A 19,847-nucleotide genomic window follows, 5' to 3' on the forward strand; every position below is an offset into this window, starting at 1 on the left:
GGGTGACGAATCTCGATATCAAAGAGCCATGGGTGAGGTGTCTTATCAAGTGATTTGTTAGGGCAGTTCTAGAACCGTGAGCAGAAAGAATGGTTGCTTAGTTATCTTCAATGCGACAATACCCAACGGTAATTCGTTGTTTTCCAGGGCCACTAACCAACATAGATCACCTATTTCCTAACAGGCTTATCATTCTGGATCTTCCCAACTTGTTTATCAGATGTTTTACCACACCCTCCTTTTATTGCAAATAGTTTGAATAGTCCTGCAGTCCTATTGCCTTAGTTGTCCTGTCTTTTACCTTTGCTCGCATGAGTTTCCGAGAGTTGCGCTCACGAGGAGCACAGACGGTCTGATTGGTGGTCTGCCACCGTTCTGGGAAGCGCCCGTGGCACATGTTTTTGTTTGATTAGCGCACTCCCTGACCATGACGTAGATAGGGAGGGGTATCTGTGTGTGTGCGGGGAGGGGTAAGGGAGAGGTGTCGGTGTGTGTGCGGGGAGGGAGAGGGGTCGGGATGTCATTAGTAGGAGACAGCTGACTGACATTAGCGGGGTATAAGGGGTATAAGGGTACACTGATTAGGCAAGGAGAGACTCCGCTCCACGGCAAAGAGTGAGACTCCACACCCGCCCGCCGGTGGACCCACTCGTCCCGCGGGGAGTGTATAAGTGTGGGGATGTGCAGAGAGAAGCGCAGCACGCTCGCCTGCTGAGGACTGTCGGTGCCTGCACCCTGGTTGGTATGGCAGCAGCGTTCCTGAGCAGATATCGACTGCATTCTGACGAGAATAACGCAACGAATGCAGATGGTGTATAAAAAGTGGTGGCGCCGGGGCAAAAGAGTCGGTCTAGGGAAGCTGGAAGAGTGCAGAGAGCGAGATGGTGACGCTGCGACGCCCGTGGCAAGGATATCAGAATCAGCGTTTTATTGTGCCATCCATCAAATTCAGCCCATTGCTTATTTTTCGTGTGTCACTCAATGGTCGGTTCAGTGATTTTCCGATTAGTAAGATAGATTTCTCCATTAAAAAAATCAGATTTGTGGCTGAGTGAACTGTGAAACACATGATTGAAGTTAGCCAATGCTTCATTTATTCTCCGAAAAACACGCATGTCAGTGTCATATTTCACGCCTTAAACTAAAAGAGCGATCCTCAACCCTCGCTAATTTTACGCAACCAAGACATGTTTGAAAGCCAAAAATATTGTATTTACCTACATAAATGCCAGTATGTATGAATTATGTTGCGTGTACCCAGTACCCCAAATGATAGGTGCCCATTCCTGTTTCCAATATGGGCATCTAAAACAGCAAAGCTTATCACTAAGTGCAGTCTCACTGAAGACGATGTCAGCTAATCGACCAAAGTTGCCTCTTGCTTACTTACCTGTGAAGTAGACATGAGGTCAATCTTTTCAACAATATGTGAACTGTGAACACTAAGTAACTCTCTCTCTCTCTCTCTCTCTCTCTCTCTCTCTCTCTCTCTCTCTCTCTCTCTCCTCTCTCTCTCTCTCTCTCTCTCTCTCTCTCTCTCTCTCTCTCTCTCTCTCTCTCTCTCTCTCTCTCTCTCTCTCTCTCTCTCTCTCTCTCTCTCTCTCTCTCTCTCTCTCTCTCTCTCTCTCTCTCTCTCTCTCCTCTCTCTCTCTCTCTCTCTCTCTCTCTCTCTCTCTCTCTCTCTCTCTCTCTCTCTCTCTCTCTCTCTCTCTCTCTCTCTCTCTCTCTCTCTCTCTCTCTCTCTCTCTCTCTCTCTCTCTCTCTCATCTCTCTCTCTCTCTCTCTCTCTCTCTCTCTCTCTCTCTCTCTCTCTCTCTCTCTCTCTCTCTCTCTCTCTCTCTCTCTCTCTCTCTCTCTCTCTCTCTCTCTCTCTCTCTCTCTCTCTCTCTCTCTCTCTCTCTCTCTCTCTCTCTCTCTCTCTCTCTCTCTCTCTCTCTCTCTCTCTCTCTCTCTCTCTCTCTCTCTCTCTCTCTCTCTCTCTCTCTCTCTCTCTCTCTCTCTCTCTCTCTCTCTCTCTCTCTCTCTCTCTCTCTCTCTCTCTCTCTCTCTCTCTCTCTCTCTCTCTCTCTCTCTCTCTCTCTCTCTCTCTCTCTCTCTCTCTCTCTCTCTCTCTCTCTCTCTCTCTCTCTCTCTCTCTCTCTCTCTCTCTCTCTCTCCCTCTCTCTCTCTCTCTCTCTCTCTCTCTCTCTCTCTCTCTCTCTCTCTCTCTCTCTCTCTCTCCAGGCCATAAGGCACCATCCTTCATCAACATCCTTGTTTCGGAATGATTGTCAATCCACCCAGGCCCCGAGAAAGTTTGTCATTTCGTGACGCACCATCCGGCGGTTGAATCAGCCCACTGGCGGATCCAGACTTGCGTTTTGGGGGGGGGGGGCCAACTCCTGCAAGTGACCAAACCTAGGGTACCCCCAAATCCTGTTTTCTCATCGGATTTAGGCCACTTATTTTTTCGTCACAGCCCTGAAACGATATTTTTTTAAACTAAAAATAAAAAAAATATAGAAATGGTAGCCCACCCAACCCGAGCCTAAATATTACTTTGAAAACACTTCAAATTGCTTTTGTCGACCAATTAGCCCGCTCCGGGTCGGTGCGTGGCGCAGCCTTCGCGGGCTGGGAGGTGTCGGTTGGACCCCCTGCCGTTCGGCCCCTGATTAAGCTAGAGCTCGCGGAAAAAAAACAGGCGTGTTGCCCGTGAGTGACGAGACGAAGCCGATGATACCCGATTTTAAGGTCCTTGGTCATTGGTTGACCTTCCAGGGCGGTGTTTCACGGTCGTGCTGACAGCCGCTGACAGCGCATTCCGCGAGCTAAGGTCAGCCTTCGGTAGTGTTGTGGGTATAGGCTTGTTGATGTCTCCATTGAAACCAAAAGTGCCATCAGCGCTGGCAGCGGCTGGCAGCGTGCCGTGAAACACCGCCCAGGTCAGGTCACAGACCCAAAAGACGGAAAAATCAGGACCTGTCAGAACCTCCTAAAGTAAGGCTGTAATACGTTTTTTTTGTGCTGATCACAAATTTCATGTTAGTTTGGATCATAGATAATGTCTTCATGCGTTTAGACCATGTCGGGGCAGGTCAGGTCAGATCAACCAGTAGGGGTACTTATGGGCGTCCGTATAGCAGGTGTCCACTACCACTGGCAGCTACGTAACATGATACGAAGGCATCAAAACTACTTCGTAAATGTTCAAATGGCTGCAAAATGCTAAATTCAAAATCAGCTAAACGAAACTATCCTAGAAACATGTTAAACTCGGAAAAGTGCACCGAGGTCATCAAAGGTCAATGACCTGACTTGACCGTAAGGTGACATTGGCATCCGCCCTAATGCGTGGGAGCAACATCATATCACATGTTTGAGCGTTTTAAACCACGAAAAGACTATGAAAGCGCGGATAATGTGAGCCGACATACGCCGAATCGCTATTCCGGCCAAACATGGCCTCCAACATGGCCAAACATATGGTGCGTTCGGAGAGACACATTCCACGTGGAATCCGTTGAATATTCCATGCGCGCGGAATATTTCCGGAGATTAGCCGTTCAGAGAGATACGCCTCCGAACGCGGCACGGGGAATATTCCCGGGGACGGTGAATATTCCATGCTCTCCGAACGCACGGATAGTCTCGAGAAATAGGCCACAAGTCAAAGTTCACTTGGGTCAGGGTCATGAAATTTTCAGACTTTGTCACCATGAGGGTACTAAAGTTTCGTCGCGATCGGCTTCATGATACCTTACACGATAACTTCACACGTCGATCGAGAGTTAAAGCATGGATGAAGGAGAACCAGGGGATGAAGGTTCTTTCATCCATGGTTAAAGTGTGCAATAAGAACTTCTTGGGTGAAGACAAGACCAACACTTTTATCAAGCTCACAGATTTTTAATGATACGGTATTTTCTCTCTACCTACTACGCCCTTCTCACATTCATTTTTCTTAAGTGTTTTTGGGGACAAAAAATATATGTTGTTCCCCTTTCAGGCTTGGGGGCATGACCCCGTGGCCCCCCTGGATCCGCTAGGCCGAAACTAACTAGGTCGTTTTCAAACGGTCGGATATTTCAGGTCATAGTTTGCAAACGGCCGGTGTTTTCAGGTAGTTTCATATGGCCTGACTGGGCCAGGCCGTTTGCAAACGGACCGAATTTTCATACGGCCTGTAACATATATTCAGATTTCGACATCTGTCGTAGCATCAAATGCTGATGTGGCGCACTCAAAAGCCGGAATTGGTCCTTGGATGCCGTAAGGACCCTTTTAAGAAATAAGTGACCCGACTGACCCTTAGAGATTGGCCTGAGCTGTGACCGAAATAAGTCTTTTACCGTTTCGCAGGAAGGGACAAAAAGGTCCCTCATATGCTTCTTGTACAATTACGAAACAAAACAAACAAGTTTTTTTTCAACGAAAACTCGGGGAGTTTTCCTAAAAAATTTATTGCGCATATTCCGTGAATGAAAAGTTGCCGGGTCATGTCAGGTCAGGCTGCCACAGCAAGTTTGTTAACTTGACAGCTCAATCGATATTTATGCAATAAGACCTTCTCGGGTGACGATAAGACATGACGACACTTTATGAAGGAAGCTAGTAAACCCGGTAGTTTCTCCATAGGCGCGGGAACCGGGGGGAGGGGGCAGTGGTGGCAGCTTGCCCCCCCCCCAACTCTGGGGCCGTGCGGGCGGTGCCCCCACAACTTTCAGACAGAATACCGCTCCTTTTTGCAAATGTTTTCTTTTTTTTTTGTTGAAAAAGCCAAGGGATGAAAAATAAGTGGCCTAAAACCGGCGACAAAACTATATTTGGGGGATCCTAGGTTGGTCTCTATCATGGTGTGACCTCCCCCCCCCCCCGTCTAAAAGTAGTTCCCGCGCCCCTGGGTTTCTCTACGCTATTGAATCACGCTGCTGATTCTAGTAAGTATCTACTACACAACCTTCTCACATTAATTTTTCTTCGAGCGTTTTGGGGGGCCAAAAGATTGTTGGCCCCCTCTTTCAGGCTTTTTGGGCCCATGGCCCCGGTGGCCCCCTTGAATCCGCCAGTGGGGGCGGTGCCCCCACAACTTTCAAACGGAATACCGTCCTTTTTTGCAATTGTTTTCTTTTTTTGTTGTTGAAAAAGCCAAGGGATGAAAAATAAGTGGCCTAAAACCGGTGAGAAAACTAGATTTGGGGGGACCCTAGGTTGATCTCTATTATGGTGTGCTCCCCCAGTCTGAAAGTAGTTCCCGCGCCCCTGACTTTCTCTACGCTATTGAATCACGCTGCTGATTATGGTATCTACTACGCAACCTTCTCACATTAATTTTTCTTCAAGCGTTTTGGGGGGCCAAAAGATATGTTGGCCCCCTCTTTCAGGCTTTTGGGGGGCCATGGCCCCGGTGGCCCCCCTGGATCCGCCAGTGGGGGCGGTGCCCCCACAACTTTCAGACGGAATACCGTCCTTTTTTGCAACTGTTTCCTTTTTTTGTTGAAAAAGCCAAGGGATGAAAAATAAGTGGCCTAAAACCGGTGAGAAAACTAGATTTGGGGGGACCCTAGGTTGATCTCTATTATGGTGTGCTCCCCCAGTCTGAAAGTAGTTCCCGCGCCCCTGACTTTCTCTACGCTATTGAACACGCTGCTGATTCTAGTAGGTATCTACTACGCAACCTTCTCACATTAATTTTTCTCCAAGCGTTTTGGGGGGGGGGCCAAAAGATATGTTGGCCCCCCCTTTCAGGCTTTTGGGGGGGGGGCCATGGCCCCGGTGGCCCCCCCTGGATCCGCCAGTGAATCAGCCCGATGCCTCCCCTTATCCACTTTCACACTGACCTTCACAAACCAAGCAAGCAAAGCTGACCAGCCCTCCTCACGTTGCAGTGAAGACCAGCGGAAGAACCTGCTGGAGATGGGCTACTCCCACTCCCACCAGCCCATTGTGGAGCCCATCTTCGCCGACGTCGACTGCTCAGAGGCTGCCGAAATGCCGTTGATAACGTGATCTCGCTGCGCGTGTCATCTATGACAGAACTACCAGTTACGTGCTCTGTCGCCAGAGTGCAGCAGCGTCGCCGTGTTTGCCAGCGCCGGTTCGAGTGTGTCGCTGTTCATGTTTATGCCGTTTTCGCTCCAGTGGGCTGGCTATCGACCCCAGCGGCTCATCAGACCTGCCGTTCGCGTGCTAGCCTGGGGCGTTCGATGTCCAGAAATGCTGTATTAGTTGACAAGTGCCTCAGAATGCTATACGGCGCCGGCGGAAAGCGATAAGGCGGCGACGAATGCCTCAGTGGTAGCTGCTAAACGAGCTGCTTAGAGCGGCGGCGGGTGCCGGATGAAAGGGCATTGACAGACCGAATGCCTTTCTGGTGCGCCCGGCCGTGGCTGATGGAGCGTTCGCTGCTCGGACGAGAAATGTGATCGGAGCGGCCACCGATGAAGCGAGTGAGATCCGAAGGCGCCTGCTATCCGTTCAGTATTAACCTGCACACAAGAGGGAACTTGTTAGATGGGTGCGGCGCGCTTTTTGAGACGTTCCTATGTGTGTTCAGGTTCAAAGATGTAGTTTTAGAGTTTATTTTGAGGGTCAATATTAGTGCCTTTCACGACAAAACATTGGACACTATTTCAATGAATTTGAACGCTAAGAAACAGAATAATCAGTATTTTATTCGAGAGGTGCAAACACTTCTAGTTGACAGCGACTAAAATTTTCCAGATACAAAACCCATCAAACAGATCAAATAACTAGGTGCCCAATGTGCTGTCGTGAAAAGAGCAAAAATGTATTAACGTCCCTGACTAAATTTATGTCCAAATGACAAAGGTCTGAGGCCTGAGGGAGAAAATGAATTTAGTTAGAGAACGTAGTTATAAGTTCACGACCTGGTGCTTGTCTTTTAGCTTTTTAGGGACTGTGCTGATGTATCATGTATAAATATGTTGGTTGAAAATGCTCTCCTGACAATGCAGCGTGACATGTCTTGAGTGGCAAAGAACCGTGACCTCATCTTAACCAATAAAAACTTCGTGTTCTAATTTATGTGACATGATGTGCTTGCAAGTAGGGTGTAATGGGGGTTGGTTTTAACCCGTGCTCGGCGCCAGCCACGCTTAGCACCGGGTGAGGGGTGGGGTGTGTTTGAACAACGCCTGCCTTACACCTAGTTCAGGGCCTCGGCTAAGGAAGTTTGACTACTGGGGCAAATCGTTAACGTGTGTTGGCGCCCTGCTGGGGGGGGGGGGGTGTTTGAACACCTGCGGTTTTCCTGTGTTTTTCGCGGATATCTCAAAAACGGCGGCGCTCCATCATCCAACAATTCTACACGTGCTGTGAAAATTTCAGACCAAGGTCATTCAGGATCAGGTCACCAGGTCACTTCAAGTGACCTCACTTCATAAAATGTTTCAATGTATGTATGCCGTAGCTACACCGAGTGACCGATCGCTTTGAAACTTTCAGCGATTGATAAAGGCAACAGCATGTACAAAATTTATATCTCGGAATTTTCATATCGGTGACCTAAGGTCAGCTCAATTTTGCGACCTCTATTAGAAGTCAATGGAAGAAAATTCAAAACCACCTCTTTTGGACGAAAGTCATTCTAAAGACTATAAAACACCGTACGTGACTTTGACACACTGAACATGAAAATAGCACCCGTGACCCTTACTTACGCCCCTGAGGCTCAGTTCACGAATGGTATCTAACAGTTTTTCGCGAATAACTTTTGAAAGATGCATGCTAGAGCGATGAAAATACCTTAGTTGTGTTTGGCTCGACGATCAGATCGACTGATATGCAACATGACAATTTCCGGTCAGATCATGACCTTGACATGAGGTCGAATTTTTAAGTTGACCTTCAAGGTCAAATTGTAGCTAATTTGATGAGTCTTGACGAGAGGAACACGATGTCGGTAAAAGAAAGCTGGTGCAAGGCACGAGTCAAAAGTTATTGCAGAAAAACTGTTCCCCCAAAATCGTCTATTTTGGTAGTTTTTGCCCCTTGCAGGCAAAACCGTTGACGTTAGGTCAAATCTAAGAGAAATAACCAGAAAGCATGCTAATATGGCTATCAAATGCGCTTTTCCGCGGTGCTGTAGCTGTAATTGATTCCCGAGTTATGCGTCGGCATCTTGTAAACTGTCGATATTCGACCTGAAAATAGGCGAAATTTGGCCTTCACCATGACCTGACCTTTGACCTGACCAAAAAAGCGGCCGAGGTAATTTCGTCATTATTTTTGACGCTCTTTCGAACGTAGATGGATTATGGGGTGCAAAAAGATATGTTTGCCAATGCACACTTATGTTTTTGGATTGAAATTGAGGGTGCAGCTGCACACCGTGCACTCCCTCTTCCGCCGCCCCTGATTTCTTGCCACAAACGTCTTCAACCGCTCCCGAATGAAAGAATGTACGTTAATGTTGATATATTCTCATTTTGTGGAGGTTGGGCAAGGCCTGACCACTACTGGGGCATTCCTCGACTCTACTGGGGCATTTGCCCCAGTAGTTAACATGTTAGCCGAGGCCCTGACCTAGTTCCTGGCCCACTTAGCAATGCGCGGTAAGCCGCATTCGAAGGAGCGTCAAAAATCATGACGAAAGTACTCCATTAGTCTGAACTGTTGTTATCACTGATTTGAGAGACATGCTTAACCCACGACCGGTGGGGTCTGTTTATAACGCGACCTGGTGGGGGGCTATTTTTGCCCCTCCTCGTATCTCCGAAACTAATGGACGGATCCACAAAATTAGAACGGCATTCAAAAACCCTGTCAAATTTGTTGAGGGTCATCCAGTTTCATTGACCTCAGGGTCACCGATGACGTCACAGGTCAGGTCAAAGATAAAATGATTTGCCGTTTACGGGTCTTCTAGGGAATGCGCTATAACATCGAGGAAAACACATTTTATCGAAAACCAGCGATAGGGTGTCAGTTGCCTAGTACATATGTTGCTATAAGAGGTCACTGATAAGTGATAATACCAGGTCAGGTCACAGGTCAGGTCACCAAGGGTTGATCTGTGATAAGCAAACAAGACGCTTTGGAATCGTCTCATTTAGACCTTTCGTTTGGTGCCGCTTTTGTTTTTGTAGCTTCTATATTTAGGTAGCAAGTTATACGGGGGAGGGGCGAAAAACTCTTTCCTCGGGCTGTGGTGAGCGGCATTACCCTGGACCCGTCCAGCTAAGTCGCTAATTACTAGGATATAAAAAATATATAATCGGTAAAGTTGGGAACTGAAAACAAGAGATCAATTTAAAAAGGAAAAGAATGCGACCTTACACACTTTGCTTTACATCGCTGCAGGCCTGATAACTTCCTACTTGAAATCAACTGCGTACATCATCGTGTTTAATGTTTTAACGCTTCCACCCAAGGCCATCTTCCACCCAGCATCGATACGGTTAGCGTGCCGTTTCGGTATCGCACCGTCTGCCCTTGCAATAACATGCTGGAGTTACTAAAAAATACATTTGAACTAGTTGTATCATAGGCGTAGCACGTGCATCACTTATAAACCAGCTGCCTTTAATTACGTAAGTGCCAGCCGCAAGAGGATGAGAATCGATGAAGGCAATTTTTTCCAGGGCGACAGTTCGAGCCGCCGTGTCGTCAGCAGCGGACGCTCTTTACACTCGCTCCGTCCAGACAAGCCAGCATGTCTCCCGCGCGGCTGTGTCTGTCCCTGCTGCTGATGGTGCCACAGCTGATGACGAGCTCAGAGGCTCGTCTGATACCGGTACTACACTGGAGCGACCACGGACGCGGCCCGCTGGCCACCCCGGCCGCTGCCAACTGTGCCCAGTGCGGCGTGCTTTGCTTGCTCAAGCCAGGCTGTCGTGCCGTTGCCTGCTCCGAAAACACCGAGACAGGCACTTGTCAGTTGCTTGGGGACAAGATCAGAATTTGCGACCCAGACTGGACAGAATTCGAATCGGGCAGGACATGCTTCATTTTTCAAGATGATAAGCTGGATTGGAACGCAGCGAGAGCTGCGTGTCGTAATCTACGCTCTGGCGCCGAGCTCGCCTCAATCCACTCGGAGGAGGAAAATAACCTTGTCAAGTCGCTAATTCCGAAAGCTGGAGCCTTCATCGGTCTGGAGCACACAGGTCCGTCTGCGACTCGGGACTTCCGCTGGCTGGACGGTACCCCGTTCGACTTCACCCACTGGCGCGAAGGTCAGCCCAACGACAATGCAGAAAACGACCTCTGTGTGGTGGCCGAGCGAGAGACCGGACTCTGGTTGGACTATACCGTTCAAGTTGGAATGTTCAACTATGGAGGACTTTGCAAGTACACACCCTAAGTGTAAAGCATTGCCTACGTCTTTAACAGACTGACGAAGCCAATAACTTCTTCGGGGATAAAATTTGATTTAAGCCGGCGATAGCAGATATTGATGTGAGCAAAATGCACTTTGCACCAGTCTTTGGATGAGTGAATACAGGGCTTTCGCAGTTACACGCTTTGGCGCAGCGCTTGTGGTATACGCCCAGGCATCGTGTAAAAATTAGAGTTGATATCCATAGTTGATACGCCTTGGTTGATGCCAGGCATTTTCAGGGCGGCAAGTAAAATGATCGGAATCTTTCCATCATGACTGGTTTTTCGTTCTCTAAAATCATAGATACCATACAGCTCTTCAAAGTTCTGTGTTGTCACAGGTGCCTCTTTTATATGTAGGTATGGCTAGTGACCAAACCTTTTTTGTCAATGGATTAACCCTCGCCCGCACATGCCATTTTGCCATCCTAGAACGCACATGGGGGGGGGGGTTGGTTGCCACCCCCCGCGCCATTTCGTTCCTGTTGGAGATAGAGCTTAGCGGTAAAGATAAAAAAGATTCTTTGGGAAGAGACGACTCTAATGATACCCAGTTTTACCTTCTCAGGTCAGTCATTGACCTTCCAGGTCAGGTCAAACTAAAAAATGTTGCTGTTTTGGGTCACCGTTGGATATCAAGTGCGCTGCCCCGCGCCCCGTAGGGGGGGGGGGGCCGAAACGGCCCCCCTGTCCTTTTCCGTCGATATCTCCTAAACAGCTGGAGATATCACCACCAAACTTTCAGGACCCCTCCGGGCATCAATTTTACACATTGTGACTAAACAATTTTTTAAGAGGCTATGATAGGTTGGCCACAAATGACGTCAGAATGACGTCATGTTCTGCCATTTTCGACCGAAAAAAGACCTTCGCGAGAAGAGCTGTCAGGCCTACAGCTTTGAAGATACAGAAAAATGATCAGACTTAAAAGGTGTAGAATTGACAGGACTACAAAACTGCTATCTCGGATTTTTGAAATTTATGAGTTTTGACCCCCTAAAATCAAAACAGCATTTTTTTGGATATATTAGCCGAAAAATCCAAAAAGTTTTTTGAGTTTCGAAAAAAAACGAATATATGTGATAATACCTACCGTTTTCTATCTACATACCAAATGTCAGATCGATATCTCCTTTTTTGGCCAAGTTATAGCGAAAAAAACTGTTGAAAAAATGATGACGTCAAATTTTTAAACTCAATTTTTGGCAATTCTAGACCACGTAGGCCAAAACAAAGACCACCATTTGACTCCCCGTGACGAGCTGCATCGAATGGATACCCATTTTATGCAAAAATATCAACTTTGAAATTTGACCTAATTTGATCTGACCTTGACCTGACCTTGACCTGACCCTCACCGGAACATAATCTAAACTGATCCCAAAGGCTGCCTGACCCACATAATCGCATTTGTCATGTAAAATGGACCATAAAACATGTATCACACGATACTTTCATATTGTGACCCCTAGTGACCTGACCTCTGTGACCTGACCTGGTATCGGTGACCTCAGATAGCGAAGTAGGTGTTTGACGAACAATGTACCATCGATGTTTTTCAATAACTTACCAATTTACTCGATTTCACAACACATTTCTTGAAATGCCTGTGAACGGTGAAAATCTGACCTTTGACCTGACTTGTGACGTCATCGGTTTGACCTAGGTCAATGAAATTTGGTCACAATGTAGTTCCCGGGTGGGGATATCGAACACCGTTTGAATTTTTAAAATCAGCCGGTAAATTTCCGAGATCTCAAGGGGGGGCCGAACGCCCCCCCCCCCCCTACGGGTGGTAGGGTCCGCCGGTAGCCCTACGGGGCGCGGGTTATCATCTACCGATGACGATGCCGTTTTCTGGTGCCAAGCCATCTAGAACCTCTTTGTCACACTACCCGACCAGATTTTTGCTGCTGAGGTCATTTCAGGTCAAGCTAGGTCAAGGTCAATTATCCCTCGCCGGACCTATTGGTTTTCTACATACGCGCCGGCCGAGGGGGGGGGGCGGGTACGACCCCCCCCCCCTCGCCGTTTCGCCCCTGGTGGAGCTAGCGCGTCGCGGAAAAAACGAGCGTGTGCGCCGTTACGAGACGCAGAGATTGGTACCCGATTTTAAGGTCCTAGGTCATCCGGTGACCTCTGAGGTCAGGTCAAGTGCCTCAGGGTACGGTTCAGTTTTTGGTGAATAGCTTCGCAAAAAACGGCCGCAGAGCGCCGATTTTGGCAGAATCGTGTTCGCCTCGCTCAGGCGCGTCGAATGATATACTTTTTGTCCGGGTCAGGTCAACTTGGGGTGGTGACCTCAGGTCAAGGTCAGGTCAGCACCCCCAGGTCACGAAGTTGGTCGAAAGAGGTCATGTCGCATATCATTCGATTCGGCAGGCCTTCCTGAGTCCATTGGTGCCTTTCCCGACTCGCTAGCTCAATTTGATCAAGAGTTATTGACGAAAAACTAATTTGACCTTGATGACGTCATAAATGACGTCACGCAAGGTCAGCATTGCAAAAGTGACGCATCTAACCTTGCAAGGAGTGCATCAAATCACGATTCTGTGTGCTTGAGATAGTTGGAGATCGTTCCCGGCGCCAGAATAGCAGTTTGAATTTTTCCCCATTGACTTATAATGGTGAGGTCACGAAAATGACCTGACCTCATATGACCTTTAGGAAAAATCCGAGATATACAAGTTGTGGGACTCATACTGGATACTAGATCCTGCAAGTTTCATTTCCCTGTGACATCTCCTCTGGCAGTGAGGGCGTTGCGAAGTTGCGACATCTGAAGACCGTGCAGAGGTTCACTTATGACGTCATAGGTCAGTGACCTGACCTGACCCAAAAATGCGGTTGGTGTCAAAAGATCCGGCTTGGATCAAAGGTCAGGTATGCCAAGTTTCAGCTCTCTATCGCCAGCGTGTTCGGAGCTATCGCGAAAAAAACCCTATGGGGGGGGCGGCACCCGCCCCCCCCCCTCGGCCGGCGAGGGTTATATGTGTTTGTATGTCTGTGTGTGTCTGTGTATGCTGATGTGTGCACCGATTGTTTATGTGTCCATATTACATGAAATCATGATCTGAGAAGCTTTTACCAAAAGTGCAGTCAAAAAAACTTCACAAAAAGTAAATTCAGCTTGCCTAAAACGCAATTATCTTAGATGACCTAGGTTGACCTTGACCCTGACCTTGACACCTGTACATCGTCGAACAACATGTTCCATGATAGGTGGGAGGTAAGACTGGCAAAAAAGGCCGAAATCAAGGTGTCAAAAGCTCACAAGGCCCATAGCAAACGCAAGATGTTGAGAATTGGCCATTTGGGTCATGACATGACCTGAAAAACAAGGTCATATCTCCGAAACCAAAAATCACAGAAACTTGAAATTTCTAGTGAACATCAAGAAAGGATAGAGGAGCAGCTATACGAAAAATCAGCTTTCTAGCTTTAAAAATGTCGAGTGCAGAGCAGAATGACTACCTGGGGGGGGGGGTGGCAACCCCCCCTCCCCCATGTGCGGGCGAGGGTTAAAACATTTGTTTAACATTGATTGTAAAGATTGCTTGTGATTTCAAAATCCATTCGTGAGGTATGCTTTACATATTTTTAGCAAACAATACATGTAATAAGCTACTCGTACATTGGTTTTTGCTTGAATTGCCGAACAAAACAGGCCACTCAGGCGGCTTCTGCCTCGGTTGCGGCCCCCGATGCTGTTGCCGGCGCCGCGGCAGGGAACTCCATGCTCCCTGTGAACGGCTGCGGCCCCGGCGCGGCGGCAGGCGGCAGCACAGCGGCGGCGAACGGCTGCAGCTCTGACCTCCAGAGCGTGCCGATCAGCACCGCCAACAGCACCATCAGCGCCACTGTGATGCTGAAGAACCAGCGCCACTCCTGCAGCGTCCCCTGGCGGCGGCAGGACGGGCAGACAGCGTGTAGGAGACGGCTGATCGGAGCGAATTCAGTTGAGATATGTGCTCACAAGCACTATGGGTATGCTGCCACGAAATTCACGCTTTGCGAAAATAGAAAGACTTTATAACTCTGAGACTACCAACAGAATACCATCAAATACCTAACATACGGCCTAACCGCGTTACCTAAGTGCTGCAATAAGAAAATATCAAATAAATATGCGTCTCTGTTTCGATGCATTGGCCAAGGTCCTCACCTACCACAAACTACCTACTATTCAACAATGTTCAAATGATAAAATCAACCCGTGGCCCACCGGTCGCTGCTCACTCACATTGGGCGTCATCGCGGCGGCGACCAGGGGCACCAGGAAGCCCGGTGTGTTGCCGATCGAGGCGGCGATTCCGCAGATGATGCCCGTGTACTGGGGAGCGAGGTCCCCGGCCGCAGTCACCGGACCTGCCCAACGGGGTCGCAAAACATTGACAGCCTTGTAAGAGCTGATTATGATTAGGTGGTACGGAATACACTTGGTATGTACCTTCTGTCTCACGCTGACGTGGGTCATCGTGTATTGGTTTTGTAATAGTTAAATGCGCCGTGTTCCGATGATCATTTTAACCCTCGCCCATGTAGGGGGGGGTTGGTGCAACCCCCCCCTGAGGTTTTTCGGAAATAGTGCAAAAACGGCGGCGCGCAGTGCCGCCAAATTTTGGGTACCTTATGGGGCAAACCTTGCGCATCTTTTGATAAAAAAAAATTTGACCGGGTCATGTCAGGTCACGGAGTTATGACGTCACAAAGGGAACAGCCTCCGGCCGGATTTTCACAAACTGAGTGCCAACGCCCGAGGTTTCCTGCCGGTGGTACGGACATCGGTTGATGGATCGTGATGAAACTTCCCATGCATGTTGGGGCAAGTATTGGCTATCATATGGTATAAGAAACTTGACCGGGTCAGGTCAGGTCACGGAGCTATGACGTCACAAGAGGAACAGCGTCCGGTACTATTTTTGAAAAGCGCCCGAACCACTATTTTGCTAATTCTTGTCACCTCAATGGGAATATGCAGCAATATTAGCTTCTATAGGGAGCAAATGGACATCCCAAATCCAAAAATACAATCAGATTTCAAAAATTTAAATTTTGATTTTTCGAATTTCTGCCGCCGACTGTGACCTTGCCGACTTCCGGCGCTCCCAACGCGCCATTTTTAGAGCTAAGGAAACGAAATACATACCAAACGATAGAAAATTGATCAAGGAACACGATAGTGAAGGTTTCAAGTCGATATCTCCCACCGTTTTGCCGCAATCGCCGCGGAAAATTTGAAAAAGTCTATTTTTCCGAAAATTTGACCTTTGACCGGTCAAAAGTAGGTCAAATGTTGACCTAGGACCAAAAAATTTACCACCAATCGCGAGATCTCGGCGAGAGCAATCCGTTGGTCTTTTCCGCTAAGCTCTACGACGCTCCGTTTTCAAACGCCAAGGGGGGGGTCGCACCAACCCCCCCCCCCCTGCATGGGCGAAGGTGGCAGATCGCCGTTTACGGGCGAGGGTTAAGCAAAGCATTGAAGTCATCTAAGCATTCATTCAGTCATACATACAATCAAAAAGATGTCATTCATTCATTCATTCATTCATTCATTCATTCATTCATTCATTCATTCATTCATTCATTCATTCATTCATTCAGAAACGGTTTAGCCATTTCTTGGTGGAGGTCAGGTCCCCTCCGTGGCCGAGTGGATTAAAGCGCCGGAACTCGACGCTTAGCCGGTAGTGAGAGCCCGGTTCAAGCCCCGGTGCGGGCGGCTACATTTAGCTCCGACGTGTAATGGCGTGCGTGTCTGTGGCAGGGGCCGCACAGAAGCCAGGTAACGTGAGTGAGCGGAGGGGGCCGTGTCCAGTCGTGAGGGCACGTTAAACGTTCGGACAAAATTCTGCCATACAGCTCTGGAATTGCGCGATCGGGTGGAGGGGTCAGGGTCAGCACAACAAGCTATGCTTAGTGCGGGCTCTGATTCCTCAAATCCACCCATTCAACCATTCGGACTAAATTTATAAAAAAAAGGTCAGGTCAAATTAGGTCAAATTTCAAAGTTGATATTTTTGCATAAAATGTGTATCGATTCGATGCAGCTCGTCACGGGGAGTTCATTGGTGGTCTTTGTTTTGCGCTACGTGCTCTAGAATTGCCAAAATTGAGTTAAAAATTTGACGTCATCAATTTTGAACATTTTTTCCGCTATAACTTGGCCCAAAAAATAGGTTTTGATCTAAAAATTGGTATGTAGATAGAAGAGCGCAGGGACTATCACATATATTCCGGTTTTGTCGAAATTCAAAAAAAAAACTTTGGGATTTTTTTGCGTTTTTCTAATAAAAATGAACTTTTTTAATTTTGGAGGGTCAAAACCAGGGTTGTATACCAATCAAGTCGATTGAATTGATTGATTTGTTTCAACGCATATTTTGAGTTGATTGGATTGAGTCGATTGACTTTTCGAGATGACTGGTTGACTGACTCGTTTGACTTTAGCGACTGGTTGACTGATTTGATTCCCGAAAATTAGAGTGACTCGTATGATTGAGTCGATTGAATGGAAAGTTCAAATAAAATTTAGTTGATGAAAAATAATCACACCAACTGATGACATCAAAGATCACAAAACTACACTGAAAACTGCTTGTCAATTGTCATCACAACTGCAATATGGGGTAGATGGCCAAATAAAGAACAGGGCCTAAGCATGAACAGCCAACTTTGACTTTCAACTGCAATAACTCATAACTGCTCCAATCCTGGTGATAGAACCTGGCGATGCACCTACCTACCTTTCTGCACTCAGCAGGAAACGTTTTTTTTTTTAATCCAGGTGATAAAGTGCAAGGCCCTATATACTAATAAAGTGTGATTAATTAATAATTCACATCTCCACATCTCCTCAGAAACAACCCACTGAACTCTATAAATATCTGAAACCCCTACAAAAATAACTGAAACAAAAGCGCCGTTTTCGTCTCGCTGATTACGTTTACGTATGCCAATTAATAGCTAATTTGCTGCATTGTTAAAATTGCAGCAGAACGTTTGTTGATCCTTTTCTCCTGAGAGCCTAAGCATAACATATTTAATACATTTCATTTTTCTTTAAATATTTTACCGAATATTATTAAGTGGTTTTATTTCAAATGAAATAATAATTAAAACGAAATTGGTGTTGTACAACAGATTTATTTTATGATGATCTACCATAGTACATGATAATCAATGACGTCATCTTACATAAAAATCAAAACACGTAGAATAAGGATTTATAAAAGCTTAGCATACTTATTGGCGAAACGTTTTCTTTTATTCACAGTCGCACCGTGCCGTTTTCGCGTTTTAATTTTCTTCGTTCCTACTTCCTTTGTCCTTATCTTATCCTGTGGTTCCAGAGTCCCTGTCCTCTCCATTTCCTTTTAAATATATTTTTAATCCTCATCCTTATCCCCCAGTCCTAACAGTTTCAAATTGTATTGCAATTAAATGTTTTGAATTCTTCACATAGGTACCTAACATTATTGATGCATATTATCCATTAAAATAGACGTGGTGTAGGGTAAATTGTCCAAATCACGAACACTGCCAAAATCGGAGCAGCCAACTTTCAACCGGAATATCTGATATTTAGTGTAAATGGAATTGGAATATGGCCAAAATTAAATTGACAACCTTTAGGTGAAAGGTGGTGATTTGGGTTAAGGGGCAAGTCAACTACTGGGTTATTTTGCACCCATTAAATGAAACTTCTGCTCCAATTCTCCCCATTGAACCTCAATATCATGATCCACCTGTCCATCACTAGGTATCCATCCTTATTACATAGAAACTTTGAATGGCATGGCAATTTATAATTTTAAATGACAATATTTTTATGTTTCTTCTGTGGGTAGGTAGGAAGGTAGGTAGGTAGGTACACCAGACTGCTATGGACACTTTTCCAAGTTTGTGGGGCAAAAAACCTAATGTATGTGTTGGTTTGAGTCGTTTGATTGAGTTGATTGATTCCTTTCATTGTCGCGTTTGAGTCGATTGAATCAATTCCCGAAAACTGCTCTGACTTGATTGATTTGATTGGTTTCCCAAATTTGTCGTGATTGAATTGATTGCTATTGATTGAGTCGTATACAACCCTGGTCAAAACCTTTTTTTTGATAATCCGAGATACCAGTTTTATAGCGCCTTTTTCTTCTACATGACCATATAAAGAACTCTGAAATTGCTTAGTAACTGTAGCTCTTGTGAGCGTTTCAAGATTTCATGTCTTTTGCTCATTTTTGCTCGAACATGACCTCAGTTTGACCTCAATAACTCCTGACCTAAGGTGACCTAAGACTTGAAATGTTGTGTGGAGGTGTCCACAGTCACACTGTCCAATTGATGCTCGGTAAGGTACTGAAAATTTGGCGGCGCTGCGCGCCGCCGTTTTCTTGCTATTCAGGAAAAACCACAGAGGGGGGGGGGGGTAAATTGGACCCCCCAGCGAGGTGAGGGTTAAGAAGAAATTACCCGGATGAGTGGTCCGACCTCATCCGACCCGGCCTGACCCAGCCCGTAACACTTTCCGCAGTCTTATGTAACCGCTCGGCCGGTTGATCTATTTGATGCAGCAGCATTCTGCCGTAAACAATAGCCACATCCTTTTAGTATGTTTGATGTGATTTCTTTTTCTTAATTAAGCTTTTTATGTGTATGGATAACTTCCACCGCACGTGACGCGTGCCAAATCGGAGGCATTAAACTTGTTCCACTTACAATAACACCGCAATTATTGGGCCAATTACGCTGAAGCCTGCACACAGAAAAATATTAACACCGTTAGCGGTGTAATTGCACAGTACATATCTGAGCACTTAAGGAAAGTTAATTTAAGGCCTGTACACATTCAGCTGCTGTGCTGTTGTCAGCCGAGAATCACTCACACTATTGGCTGAAAAATTGATGACGTTATGTTGCACATGCAACATGACGTCACCTCTCTGCTGCCGGCAGCATGGGCTGACGGGCTGTGACCGTCGTCAAGTTAGATGTAAGTGAATCCTAATCTATAATCTAAGATTCGGAATCAGGTGAGCCCCTACGATTTGGACCAAACTTGGTCAGTGGATAGTACGTAACGTCCTGATTACAATGCACCCAAAATCTAAGCTCGGCCCGCCATATTTACGAAGTTACGGATGTTTGAATTTCAAGGTCATTCCGGAGAGCCCCTGCGATTTCCGTCAAAATTTGTGTACGGACACTCTAGATGCTCCTCATTACGAATATCACAAAATTTAAGCTCGGCCCGCCATATTTACGAAGTTACGGAGGTTTGAATTTCAAGGTCATTTGGGTGAGCCCCTGCGATTTCCGTCAAAATTGGTATACGAACATATTACATCCTCCTCATTACAAATATCATAAAAGTTAAGCTCGGCCCGCCATATTTTTCAAGTTACGGAGTCACAAAGTTACGGAATTTCAAGGTCATTCGGAGAGCCCCTCCGATTTTCGTCAAAATTTGTATGCGGACATATAACATGCTCCTCATTACGAATATCGTAAAAGCTAAGCTCGGCCCG

General features: G+C 46.7%; 2 protein-coding genes across 2 annotated transcripts in view; one reads left to right on the forward strand and one right to left on the reverse strand.

Moving 5' to 3' along the window:
• The window catches only part of LOC122371406 (delta and Notch-like epidermal growth factor-related receptor), a gene marked incomplete at its 5' end in the record, with an annotated part of 31,024 nt that extends 24,002 nt beyond the window's left edge, over window positions 1–7,022 (forward strand). Inside the window, one exon of the mRNA XM_043347704.1 lies at window positions 5,868–7,022. Within this exon, the coding sequence (XP_043203639.1) occupies window positions 5,868–5,988 (121 nt within the window). The remainder of the gene's footprint in view (window positions 1–5,867) is intronic.
• Window positions 7,023–13,906: 6,884 nt separating this feature from the next.
• Window positions 13,907–19,847, reverse strand: part of LOC122371412 (sialin-like) — a 55,463-nt gene continuing 49,522 nt past the window's right edge. The window contains exons 10-11 of the mRNA XM_043347718.1: window positions 14,567–14,691; window positions 13,907–14,223 (exon numbers count right to left, since the gene is read on the reverse strand). Of these exons, the coding sequence (XP_043203653.1) occupies window positions 13,996–14,223; window positions 14,567–14,691 (353 nt within the window). The 3' untranslated portion in view covers window positions 13,907–13,995. The remainder of the gene's footprint in view (window positions 14,224–14,566; window positions 14,692–19,847) is intronic.

This window comes from Amphibalanus amphitrite, unplaced genomic scaffold (assembly GCF_019059575.1).
Source record: "Amphibalanus amphitrite isolate SeventyFive unplaced genomic scaffold, NRLGWU_Aamphi_draft 001240F_arrow, whole genome shotgun sequence".
In the NCBI taxonomy this organism is placed as follows: Eukaryota; Metazoa; Arthropoda; class Thecostraca; order Balanomorpha; family Balanidae; genus Amphibalanus; species Amphibalanus amphitrite.